General features: G+C 56.4%; 2 protein-coding genes across 9 annotated transcripts; one reads left to right on the top strand and one right to left on the bottom strand.

The window, feature by feature from the left end:
- Positions 1 to 976: 976 nt before the first annotated feature.
- Positions 977 to 2,781, bottom strand: LOC123819548 (protein GVQW3-like). The gene is made up of 2 exons (XM_045839943.1): positions 2,643 to 2,781; positions 977 to 1,848 (listed from the first exon to the last, which is right to left on the bottom strand). The coding sequence occupies exon 2, from the start codon at positions 1,825 to 1,827 to the stop codon at positions 1,222 to 1,224; it is 606 nt and encodes a 201-aa protein (XP_045695899.1). The 5' UTR covers positions 1,828 to 1,848; positions 2,643 to 2,781; the 3' UTR covers positions 977 to 1,221.
- SETD9 (SET domain containing 9) lies at positions 2,552 to 11,793 on the top strand. 8 transcript variants are annotated; one of them, XM_045839940.1, is made up of 6 exons: positions 2,552 to 2,676; positions 4,020 to 4,387; positions 5,581 to 5,704; positions 5,909 to 6,024; positions 7,194 to 7,295; positions 8,400 to 8,762. In XM_045839940.1, exons 1-5 carry the CDS (start codon positions 2,579 to 2,581, stop codon positions 7,250 to 7,252), a joined length of 765 nt encoding a protein of 254 aa, XP_045695896.1. In that variant the 5' UTR covers positions 2,552 to 2,578; the 3' UTR covers positions 7,253 to 7,295; positions 8,400 to 8,762. The 8 variants fall into 8 exon arrangements, with proteins under 8 accessions (XP_045695896.1, XP_045695892.1, XP_045695891.1 ...); XM_045839936.1 differs by having other exon boundaries at positions 7,190 to 7,295; XM_045839935.1 differs by having other exon boundaries at positions 7,151 to 7,295.
- The last annotated feature ends 240 nt before the right edge of the window (positions 11,794 to 12,033 follow it).

The raw sequence follows: 12,033 nt of genomic DNA, 5'->3' as shown, positions 1-12,033 counted from the left end.
ACAAAATAATTTGGACCCGGGATGACGGCGAAAGTACAGGCGGATATACTGGGACTCTGCACAGGGCAGGAACGCTGAGAGGGCCCCGGGGCCTGTGCCCTGGGGGTGGGGCTGAGGGGCTCTATGGCTCGGGAACCTGGGAGCTGCCCGGGCTAGCCAATCGGGAGGTCGGTTAGCAGGCTTCTCCTTTGCTGGTGCACCGCTGTTCCAGGATGGACGGGTGAGCAAAGCAGTCTGGGGACGTGCGGTGCTCATTATGGGCTGATGGAGGGGACTTTCCCCACCAGGTCCCGGGCTCGTCTCGGTTGGCGGCCGGGCTTGAGAGCGGAAGACTGAACTGAAAAGAAGTCGGGGCAGCTCCTGGCCGCGGTTTCCTAGCTGCCTGTGGACGCCGCCATAGTTCCGTAGGCCTGACACGCTGAATCCGATGGAGCAATTTCGGGGACCGCTTTATCCTACCTGTCTCACACCCAGAAGCTGAGGAATGTAGCCCCCGTTCTTCTGGGGCTGGGTTCTCTGTCCTCCCGCCAGGCCACGGCTGGATGCACCCCGCCTGCCATGGGCCGCCTCCCACCGGCAGGCTGGCTCAGCGCCCACCGCGCCCTGGGCCTCCATTCTGGAAATCACCCACAGGTCTGCACCAGTCTCTGTAGTCAACAATGCTGGACTGCACATTTTAAAGTTGCTAAAAGAGAATCAATCTTTTAACATCCTCAAGACAAGGAAACGTGCAGCTACGTGATGACAGGTGGTAACTAGACTTAAATTTCCTGAAGAAGATACAAGACACGAGAAATGCTGTGCAGAAGACAATGACACCTCAGTCCCCTTCCAAGCAGGCACCTCGGGACCTCCCACAGTTCTCCTAGTCGCCATCAGCTGCCCTGTTGTATTTTCCTGAATCTCATCGATGGTCTGAAGTCTCTTCCTTTTCAAAAGTCATTTAAATTTTGGGAAAAGCCAGACGTCTCAGGGCGCCAAATCTGGGCTGTAGGGGCCTGAGTCACCTGGGTGATTTGATGTTTCCCCAAGAACCTCTGCACCAGACGTGATGCATGAGTGGGCGTGTGGTCACGGTGAAGCTGCCAATCAGCAGTCGCCCACAGCTGCGGCTGTTTTCGCCATGTTGCATCTCCCCACCAAGGAAGAACGTTGAGGTAGCGCTCCTTATCAACTGTTTGGCCTGGAGGGGCACAGTCGTGATGGGCAACACCTTCCCAATCAAAAAACAGTTAACATGCTCTTGATCTTGCGGCCTTGCCTCGCCTTCTTCGGGCGTGGGGAACCAGGGGACTTCCATTGGGATGGCGGGGTCTTTGTTGCTGGGTCACAGGTGCAGACCGAGGGTTCACCTCCGGTGACGACCTTCTTGAGGAAATCGGGCTCCTTCTTGCTAGTGGTTTGAATCAAGTCACTAGCAACTGCGGCACGGTGTTCTTTCTGCTCTGGTAGCAGAAGCTGTGGAATGAGTTTCCCTGTGACACGTTTCAGGCCAAGATCCTGTGTCAAAATCTGGGACACGGTAGTTTTTGGGATCCCCAGGTCAGCTTCCAGTTCGCGCACCGTCCGTCGCCGACCTTGGCTGACGGCAGCCCGCACACGCTCCACGTTCTCAGGGGTTCTGCTTGTGGCAGGCCTTCCAGAACGCGGGTCGCTCTCCACAGATTCTCGACCGTCTTTGAAGCGTTTGTGCCACACTTTTATTTGCGCTGCGCTCATCGCGTCGTCCCCAAAAACCTTCTGAATGATCCGAACAGTCTCCGCGGACGAATGTTCAAGCTTAACGCAAAATTTGATGCAGACTCGTTGCTCCACTCGCTCAGTCATTTTGAATGCGATGTTTTATATCTGAAAGAATATCATATCACATGTCAATTATAGCTCAGGAAATAAAGAAATATGGTCTAGGCAAAAAGTTCTTTGTCCTGGATTACACTGCATGATACATATTAAAAATAAAACAGCACTGCTGTGTACACAAACATTGCTTTTTTATTTTTAGGGGTAGTATATAACTATGGTAAGGCTTCAACTCGTGCCTTCCGGTTCCCCTTGGATGAAGAGACCGTAAAGTCCCTTCTTCCGCGGGCACTGAAGACCCCACCCGGGAAACCAGGTAGCCTGCAGCCGGGCCCCACAGCAACTGCTGCCGGCCCCTGGCGCCAGCCAGCACGCTCCGTGGCGTCACAATGAGTGGACTTCGGCGGCGTGTTTTCCTTCCTTCCAGTCTGGAACGGAATACACGCGCCACGGCCACCTGCCCTGCCTGCATGGCACCGGGTGTGGCTGGCCCCCTTGGACTTGGCTGCGGGGGGGCCGACTCCGCGCGGAGGCCAGGCGGGCCCGCGGCTCCCACGGGGCTGAGAGTGGGCGGGTGGGGGGCGGGGTAGGGAGGCCAGACGAGAGCGGGAACCGGGCTCGGGCTCCTTCCGCTCCGCATCCCTGGTGAGCTGGTCGTGGCCACAGCGCCGGCCACCGGGGCCCCGCGCGGGTGGCGCGCAGAGCCGAGGGCGGGGCGGGACGCGCCTCCGCCCCTCCCCGCCGGGGCGGGCCGTCTTCCCGGCGCGGCCGGGCCGCCATGCCGGGCCCTCTGCTGCAGGGCCTGGGGAAGTGGTGGCGCCGTTACAAGTACCGCTTCGTACCTTGGATCGCGCTGAACTTAAGCCGCAACCCCAGGTGAGGGGACGAGGCGGCTGCTCCGGGCTCCTTCCTTCGGCCGAAGGGGAACGCCACTGCGGCCGCGGGACACGACGCAGGCGGGCCCGCGGCGGGGCAGGAGCCTCGTGCGGGCGGAGCTTCCGGCGGCCCAGGGGCCGGACGCCGCAAGGTCGTGGTGGGTGGAGCCCTGGACGGGCGGGGCCTGGGTGGGCGGGGCAACGCGGGCCCAGCCTGAAGTGGGCGGGGCTTCCTGCGGCCGAAGGGCCCGGCGCCGCACGCGTGTTGTGGGTGGGGCTGGAGGTGGGCGGGGCCGCGGCGGAGGCTGCGGGTGTCGGAGGAGGGTCGGGGGCCCGACCGGGGCGTGGAGCTTTTAGGTGGGCGGGGCCTGGGGCCTTTTTCCCGTCGTACCCCGCGCTGACAGGCCGGAGTCCCCTGCGGGGTCGCCCGCGGGGAGCGCGCGTGGGGTCCCTTTGGCCCTCCGCGCTGGCAGGCTGCCTGTCCGAGTGAACCAGAGCCACGTTGGAGAAAGCAGAGGGCGCGCAGCCATCTCTCCGCCGACGCAGCGTTAGGAGCCTGGAATTCCTTGGAAAAGCCGAAGCGGGTTTGGTCTTCACGGTGGAAGCCTCCCAGCCCGGCGGGGCGGGCAACCGCTCGGAGGAAGAGGACCGTGAAACGGTGGGAGTGCGGGATGCAGAGTACGGAGTCGGCGCCTGGAGAGCCGGTGGCCTGGGCCCTGGCGACGCCGGCTGCCGCAAGGGACGAGCTGGTGCTGGGCACCGCCAGGCGATGTGCACGAAAGCAGTCGACAACCAAAGAGCGTGCAGACGCGCCGTTAACTTTCTTCCACGGAAATGAAATTGATGCAGTCATTACGGAAGTACTCCCGGAGGAGAATGTGACAACCTGTAGGACGTTCCCTCAAATCCATCTGTGTTTGAAACTACACGCCTAGAAAGAGCCCAGCGCATGTGCGGGTTCTCACGGCGACACTCACGGGTGTCCGTGGGCGCTGCTGCCTCCGCCCCTCCCCCCCCCCCGCACCCCTTACTAACGTTAGGACCTGGGGCAAGTGTCTAACATCTTCCTGCTTCCGTTTCCCGCCTGGAAAGGGGAGATACAAGGAACGTAAGGCCCCAACCACGTTTGGCACACACTGGGCCTTTGCCTAAATCCTGGCCGTTGTACACGTGGGTAGGCATTACTGGAAGTTGGGTAACGCTGCCCCCAAACTACTCTGCAAGTTTTCCGCCCTTCAGACACGTGAGAATAACCTTCCTGCAGGCCAGTAGCCCAGAAGGCATCAAGACAGGCTGGCTTTTTAACACTGAAGGGTAGTGAATAGAAATCTTTCCCATTTTTAGGACCCTCCGATATGTTCCAGTGGAACTGAAAGACAAAATTGTCTCAGATGAACACGTCCTAGAAACATTACTGAGACTCTTCCGGGCTCTGTTCATCAATGATTTCTATAAACAATCGGATGTCTTGACTGTGCTGCCAGAGCCTGTTCAATCACAATACCACGACCTGCTGTCAGTCCGGCATCCGAGGGGGAACCCGCCTGAATACAGACATCACGGGAGTCACATCGTTAAACCAGAAGAAATTCTGTACAAGACACTGGGTTTCAGTGTTTCCTGCGCAACCAGCTCCTTGGTCTCTGCCGGAAGAGGGGTCTTCGTTTCCAGAGGATCAGCACCAAAAGGCACAGTTGTATCCATGTACCCTGGTAATGGCCCAATTAGTACTTTGCCAAGAGTTTGTTATATAAATATAAGTTCAAAACAACAAAAACAAAACACCTGGCCTTGTGATCCACAGAGTAAGGAGTCGAACTGGAAACTCAGACGTCCACGGATTTTTAAATCCTGATTTGGACACTAACTGTTTGTACATTATCTTATGTGTTAGAAAGTACTCATAAGTATTTGTTGGGATAAATGCATGTTTTTCTTTTAAGGAAATGTTTCTAGTGGATGCTTAAATTTAGGAAAACAAGGTACGGCCCTCTTGGATCAGACTCAATACTCAGAAAGCACTAGAGAATAAATCAGTTTGGCTTAGATAATTGATCGCTAAAGCTAAAAATGATATGGGTTAAAACAGGAGAGGTAGAATTTTATCCCATGAGGCACCGAGTAAAGACATTCCTGCCATTGCTGCACTTGGAAAGTAAAGCAGCTTCTTTGCACAAAATCATTAACTAGAATGCTCAAATATGTCACTTGTTAAACCAACATATCATTTGGTATAATGGAAAATATATGTGTATGTTTAAGTCAAATAGAACTATGTTTCCAAAAAGTCCTTCCAAGATTTTCTAATTCTCATCCCTAAGCAAGGGCATCTCAGCTTCTTCCTGTACAGTTAACTCTGTAAGGACTACATAGAACAAGCCAGCAAAAAATTCACATTAAAATGCACAGGACAGATAACACGCCTGGAACCTAAGAGGCACACTGCGTGTGTAGCCATCCCCTCCCGCTGCGGCCCATGAGAGTGGCCACGGCCGAGTGCAGACTCCTGTCTTCCCACACACGCCTGCAGTGTTCAACCAGCCGCTCGCACAAACATGTCCCGAGTGACACTCTGACGGATGCCAGGTCACACTTCACTCAAACACACTGACACACACCCCATAACTCTGTAGAACCAAGCCTGAAATGTGTTCGCATTTCTGCCAACCAAGTCGATTTCTTCGGCCGTGCGGGCACGTGGGCCCTGGGCTCCGTCTGCTCTTGGGCACCTTTAAAGGAAGGAAAGAGCCAAAGACAGTGTGATGGTCTAGATTGGATGCAAGAGATTAAAAAAAAGCCGAGAAGTTAAATTCGTACATGTTGCGTTTACGTTCCAGAGAAAGGTCCTTACAATGTTTATGATTTTTACGTGCTGCTGTTATGTCTTTATCTTGTTGTATAATAGGTACAGTGTATCAGAAATACGAGCCAATCTTCTTCCAGTCTATTGGAAACCCATTCATTTTCAGATGCTTGGATGGCATACTCATTGATGGGAATAACAGAGGAATATCAAGAGTCGTGTACAGGTGAGTCGGTGCCCGTGCTCAGGTTTAATCACAGGAGGCACACCCGCGGCACGGTGACTGTGACCGTGGCCCTAGCTGCCCCGTGGATGAGACTGAAGTCTCTTCGGGAGAAACAGCCCCCTTCCAGGTGTAGCCTGATTTTGTGTTGCTGAACTTCAAGGCCCAGAGGAAGACTCCCCTGGCCAGTGCTTCCACCTGTTTCAGATCTTGCACGGGAAGGGACCGCCTCGGCCCGCTGCAGACGAGCGACTGCACCTGGCTGACGGCGGACGCGCAGAACCCGCTGGCGGTGGGGCAGTACGTCAACAACTGTTCCAACGGTGAGTCGCCTCCTGGGGCCGCGTGACGGGGCGCCATCTGACCCTTCACCTCCACGGCTTGTTTTTGTTCTGTTCCCTTTCCCATCTGCGTCTCCTGTTACAAATCATAGCTCTTCGATCCTAACTTTGCTTTTTTACAGCTGTATTGATATAATGCACATAGCAGACACCTCACCCATGTAAAGTGTATAATTCACAGAGTTGTTCAACCATCACCGCAATCCTCGTTATGTTATAGAAGCCGATTCCCACTTCTTCCTGAACCTCCCAGTCTTAGGCAACCACTAATCTGCTTTCCGCTCTGTAGATCTGTCTGTCCTGGGCGCCTCGTGTCTGGAATACAGAGTTGGACATCTCAGCAGTTTGGAACTGTAACCCTTTGGGGCAAAAAGCAAAGACAGAAAGGGGGGAAACGGATAGCACTCATTGGGGTTACTCAGTTCACTGGTCTGGTTTTGCAGTAAATGCGTGCAGTTGGTAACTGCCCTTGCAATCTCTGATGTCATCGTGTTTTCATGGTTCCCTCAGAACCCACGTGCTGTGGTCTGTACCTCAATATGGCCTCGTAGCCGAGCCACGGGGCCGGCTGCCCCTCCCTGCCACTCAGCCTGTGAGCCGCTTACCTTCCTGGGGCTGCACTCCCCGGGGGTGTGAGTTCGACCGTCTGTCTGGCTGTGCGTGGTGCAGGCTTGGGCGTTTGGGAGGCAGAAACTCGAGCACCTGACTTTTCTACTTACCCTCTAACCTTTTGAGCCTGTTTCCTGATCTTCAAAAAGTGGATTTAAAAGCACAGATAGCCCTGTCTGGTGTGGCTCAGTGGACTGAGCGCTGGCCTGCAAACCAAAAGGGTCGCTGGTTCATTTCTGGTTGGGGCACGTGCCTGGGTTGTGGCCAGGCCCCGAGTTGGGGGCCTCTGAGAGGCAACCACATATTGATGTGTGTCTCCCCCTCTTTCTCCTTCCCTTCCCCTCTATCTAAAAATGAGTGAATCTTTTTTTAAAAAGCATACACACACACACACGTAATGTTTTGTATGTGCAAAGCCTACTCTGAGCACGCTCTGATCTCGGGGAAATCCGTGTGTCCAGTGCCACGACTCGGCACTGCTCTCCGTGCGCCTGCACAGTGCGTGCTCGGCTTCCACACGCGCTGTGCTCGTCCCCAGAAAGGCCCGCCAACGTCTGCTACCAGGAGCTGGACGTGCCCACGGCGTTCCCGGTGGAGCTGAAGCAGTACCTCCCGAACGTCGCCTACGGCTGCGACCAGCCAAGGTGTGTCTCCTGGGAGAGCCCGGCCCGGCTCGTCTCGGGGTGCGCTTGAAACACAAGCTTCTGTCTAAAAGAAGCTAGGTACGATTCGGGGTGAGGTTTTTTAGGGGGAAATTACAAGTTAGGTTTCTATGTTGGCCTTTCCTACCTACGAGTTCTTCAGAACCCCCCACCCCCAGTCACTGCACGGGCCACGCACCCCACCCGATGCGAGCACATCCGATCCCCACGTGGCCGCCGCCACCGCTCCACCGTGAGGCCCGAGACTCGTGAGGAACAAGAGTCTGCCGGACATACTTAAATCACGGAATAAGATGCAATTTAAAAAACAGGGAAAAAAGAAATATTCGAGATTAACGTTTTTACTGTAACGCTGATTTTCGGTGTAGCGTGCCGAGAGTACTCAGTTAACAACCTTTGACGGGTGGTCCGTGGAGTTCTGTGTCCACGGTGCTGTCGGGGGCACCCTCTTTACACCGTCTCACCGAGCGGCCGCTTGCCAGCAGACTCCGTTGGGAGGTGCGAGGGGGCCCTCGTTAGCTGTCCTTTAGACGCCAGGCTGTTTAAAACAGGCTGCTCCCTGCAGTGAGCCCGGGTGGCTGTTCTCTGTGTGTGTGCACGCGACGGCCAGGCTTTCTGCCGTGGACGCTGGGGCGCGGTGGCAGTGCCGTCCCGCGGGCCCGGGAGATGCTGAGTGAGTGGGCACGTGGAGGACAACACCACGTCTTGTCGTGTCCAGGGACAGTCCTTCTGACCCAGTTAATTCTGAGCGATGCTGCAGAATTCCAAGACACCCGGTAGTTGTGAGTGCTGGACTGCAGTGGGTGTTGCTTTAACGTGCTTTCCGAGACGCCAGCCTCAGGACCCGCACACAGAACGTGGTCGGCTGTGCGCCTGCCCATCTGCGGTCTTTCTACGTGACACGGTCCACTTCTGAATGCTCTCTCGGGGCCAAGAGCGACTTCCTCGTGGGGACGTGTCGTGCGGGAGCGAAGGGGGCAGTGAGGGACGTGACTAGCGTGACATGGACGAAGCCCGCAGCGGCTGAGTGAACACACGTGCTGGTGCGTGCTCATCCCGGTAACGTTCGCGTGCTCTTGTCGGCAGCCCCCTGCGGTGTGTGGTGCTGGTCGCGCTGAGGGACATCGGACAGGGAGAGGAGCTTCTCTCCAACTACTACACGGTCGTCGGCTGACTCTCCGGAGGGGAGGCCGAGTGGGTCTCCCGCTCAGCCCCTGAGTTGGTGTCGGCGTTTTTGGTAGTTCTCCCTGAGCCCCACCTGCAGAGCGCAGTGCTGAGAGCCAATCGGAGTGGGGACTTTTTATTTCTATTGATATTTTGTTTATGTTTCAAGTCCACGATAAAAGCTGTTTGCTGCATTACGGTGTCAAATTTCCAGTGCAATTCCAGTTTTATCTCATTCTCACCTAAATACACCACAGCTTATTAAATGAAAGCCTACTGCCCGAACTTATAGTTTCAATGTTTCTCTCATTTATTTAATATATCTGTGGCGCTTTATAAAATTTCAGCCATGTCTCCAGCGATTCTTTTACTGTTGATGTGCGTGAACTCCTATAAAAACTTTATTTGTACAGAATAAAGCCAAACGTGTGTGTTGCCATGAATTAGCTGGAGTTTGCCTGTGTAGGCGTGTGTCTGAAAACTAAAGACTGCTTGAGCTGGCTGAGGGAGGAACTGGGGGAGGGGCCGTCACACTCCTTTCTCTGCGTCACTCGGACATTTGTCACACACCCCGAGTTTACAGCCGCACGTGGGAGGTGGCTCGGCAGGGATGTCATGCGCAGCCAGCAGTGGCGGGGACACCCAGCCCCCTTCCCCGTGCCACCCCGTGGGAGGCTCTGTCGGGGATGTCTGCACCCTCTCTGCACCCGCAGAGGAGGGCTGGCTTTCGGTGGTGGTCCCTGGGGAACGGGGCCCCCCAGGCCCCCTCCCCCAGGCCCTCCTCCGTGGACTCAGCAAGTCCTGGGGCAATCTGTGGCCAGGCCCACCGGTGACAGAGGATGAGTGAGCCCCCTTGGGCCCGAGGCCACCTTTTCCAGAGGGTTCTGTCAGTAATCACTGCTTTGCTCTCCATCAGCCAGACTCCCCGCATCCAACTCTGTCCCCAGCGCGGACCAGGCCGGGCTCACTGCTCCTTCCCGGGCCCTCACACCCAGCACGGAGCCCGCGTGGCCAGACGCGCACCCTCCCCTGCTCCCCCGGCAGCGCCCCTTAGCCTGTTGTGGTTTTGGTCACCTCCTGCTCCCTCCAGAGCAGGTCACTAGGTGCAGTTCTCGCAGAGGCACGAAGTCCGCTCTTGCCCTGCCTCTGCTGGAGGTCCTGCTTTCCCCTCCGGTGCTGGGTAGGTGCTGCACCCTTCCCACGTGTGTGCGCACACACACACACACACACACACACACGTGGTGTGCCCCACCCAGCCCCACTGCCCCAGGACACACGTGCACAGCCCCTTGCCCGCCGTTCTCCCGGTCGCCATGGGGCTCATGCCCCCGTCACCTCGCCTGCCACCCCTGCTGAGACGCGAGTTCCCGGCGGCCACCCACCGGAGCGTCCCTGTCCCGCCTCCTCCTTTCTCCCGGGGCGCTGACACGCATGCACACAGCCACGAGACGCCCTCCTCCTCCTCCTCCTCCTCCTCAGACTCGTGTGCCACCGAGTCCCTGTGACACCAGGGGCACCCACCCCGTGAAAAAGCCCGTCCCCTTGCGGAGCCGAGCTTCGTACCCGGATCTGGGCCAGAACCCGGACACGGGCTCCCGTGGGCACCGTGAGTGGGCGGGCTTAGTGTGTGGGAGTGAAGCGTTACCATGCCGACGACTTTAGCTATGGTCCAGAAAACATGCATATCACAGAGGTCAAAGATGGTAAATGTTCATTTTCTGTCTGGGCTCTTTATACTGTTCTCTTAACTTTTAAAAGTTTTACTTGAAAGAAGCCGGGAAAAGTCACCACGGACTTAGGGGCAGCACTGTGTCATCACTCGCTCACTGAAGACGTCCCCGCCCTCTGAGAGGCGCCGGGGAGGCTGAGACTGAAATGCAGGTCCTGCTCGGAAGACGCGCACAGGGCACAGGGCGTGAAAAGCTTACGCAGGGCAGCGACTCTGCCCGAGAGCTTGGCGTTACTGGCACTTAAAGAAGATCAGCCCTTTGCCCTGCCCTGGCCGGGTGGGTGGCTCATTTGGGGGGAGCACCGTCCCGTACACCAGGAAGTTTCGGGTTCCGTCCCCCGTTGGGGCGTGTATGGCAGGCAGCTGAGTGACGTTTCGCTCTCACATCAGCGTTTTTCTGTCTTCTTTTCCCTAAAATCAGCAAGCATATCCTCAGGTGAGGGCTAAGACAATTATTTTTAAAAGCAGAACCACATCTTTTTTCACGAAAACAATGTTTTAGGTGATAAACGGCCAGTCTCACTGCCAACGTGCTTGTGAAATGCTCGTGGAGGACTCCTGCACCCGGGACCCCCAAGGCCGTCTTGGCTCCTCCCCGTCCGCACGGCCAGGCCCGTCAAGGCCAAGCAGCGCGGGGCAGCCGTGCCTCTCCAGTGTCGGCCCGCAAGTCCCACCCAGAAAAACGTACGCACTGCTGCCCAGGACCATGAGTTCAGTGCCCTGAGGACCCAACAGACACAGAAATGGGGGGAGGCCCAGGGGGCACTTGCTTGGATGGTATTAAGTGTGAGCTGTGCCCTGCCCGAGGGACTAGTTTAATGAAAAGTGTATGTGATGAAAACATCCCGCTCACAAGTGCCGCCCGGCCTTGGCGACGTTGTCGCAGCAGCAGCAGCAGGCCCAAGTGGGTGAGGTCCTGACGTCACCAGGCCGCTCTGCGCCTTCCCGGGGAAGCCTAAGGCCTGTGCAGCCCTCCCTGGCTCTCGGCCGCCTCCGGAAACCCACCCCCGCTCCCACCCTGCCGAAGGCACCCCCGGAGCCCTGCACACACACCCGGGCTCCTGGGGGGGTCTGCCCGGGGAGGAACGTGGTTTCAGACAAGGAATGAAAACAGAGGGGTCGGGTCTCGAGTTCCTCCTCCCCTGCTCTGTCCGACACAGAGTCTGCACGTTATGCGCGCTCCGGCCAGATCCCATTAGGAGCGAGCTGCGGAGAAAGCTCTGGTCCGAGCGAGTGAACTGCGGGCACAGACTCGTGAGCTTAGGCTGGAGGAACTTCAGTCTGGAAGACGGAGACTTGGGGAAGATACCTCCGGAGTCTACTGAACTGTGAACAGTATAGAGACGACTAATTTATCATAAACACGTCGTCAAATAATGTGACCCGATTTTGGTGTCACGCCTTCCTGAAGGACACAGTTGCCTACAGCGGCGTGGGAAACACGGGACGTTCGCTAAACACTTCCTGGATTAAACCGACAGATGGTCCCCACTCTGGGATTCCTACAATGTTTCCATGAGTGGAAAGTTACAATAAACTTACAGGAAACGCTGTATCTACCAGCTTTATTACTTGCCTATCAAGTATCTTATTTACGACATCTGCCCTGGCTGGTGTGGCTCAGTGGATTGAGCACAGGCTTCGAACCAAAGGGTCGCAGGTTCAATTCCCAGTCAGGGCACGTGCCTGGGTTGCAGGCCAGGCCCCCAGTGGGGGGCCATGTGAGAGGCAACCACACACTGATGTTTCTCTCCCTTTCTCCTTCCCTTCCCCTCGCTAAAAATAAACAAATAAATAAAATCTTTAAAAAGAAGTATCTTATTTACT

This window comes from Phyllostomus hastatus, unplaced genomic scaffold (genome assembly GCF_019186645.2).
Source record: "Phyllostomus hastatus isolate PE091 unplaced genomic scaffold, TTU_PhHast_1.1 phas_contig_329, whole genome shotgun sequence".
Classification (NCBI taxonomy): Eukaryota; Metazoa; Chordata; class Mammalia; order Chiroptera; family Phyllostomidae; genus Phyllostomus; species Phyllostomus hastatus.
Note: the sequence above shows the minus strand (reverse complement) of the source record. Positions and strands in the feature narration are given on the sequence as shown.

Bases quoted from the DNA above. Each gene is read 5' to 3' on its own strand.
- LOC123819548 (XM_045839943.1), bottom strand. From the start codon at position 1,827: ATGACTGAGCGAGTGGAGCAACGAGTCTGCATCAAATTTTGCGTTAAG.
- SETD9 (XM_045839935.1), top strand. From the start codon at position 2,579: ATGCCGGGCCCTCTGCTGCAGGGCCTGGGGAAGTGGTGGCGCCGTTAC. The intron at 6,025-7,150 runs GTGAGTCGCCTC...GCGCCTGCACAG, and splicing joins CGTCAACAACTGTTCCAACG to TGCGTGCTCGGCTTCCACAC. The intron at 7,296-8,399 runs GTGTGTCTCCTG...TCTTGTCGGCAG, and splicing joins TACGGCTGCGACCAGCCAAG to CCCCCTGCGGTGTGTGGTGC.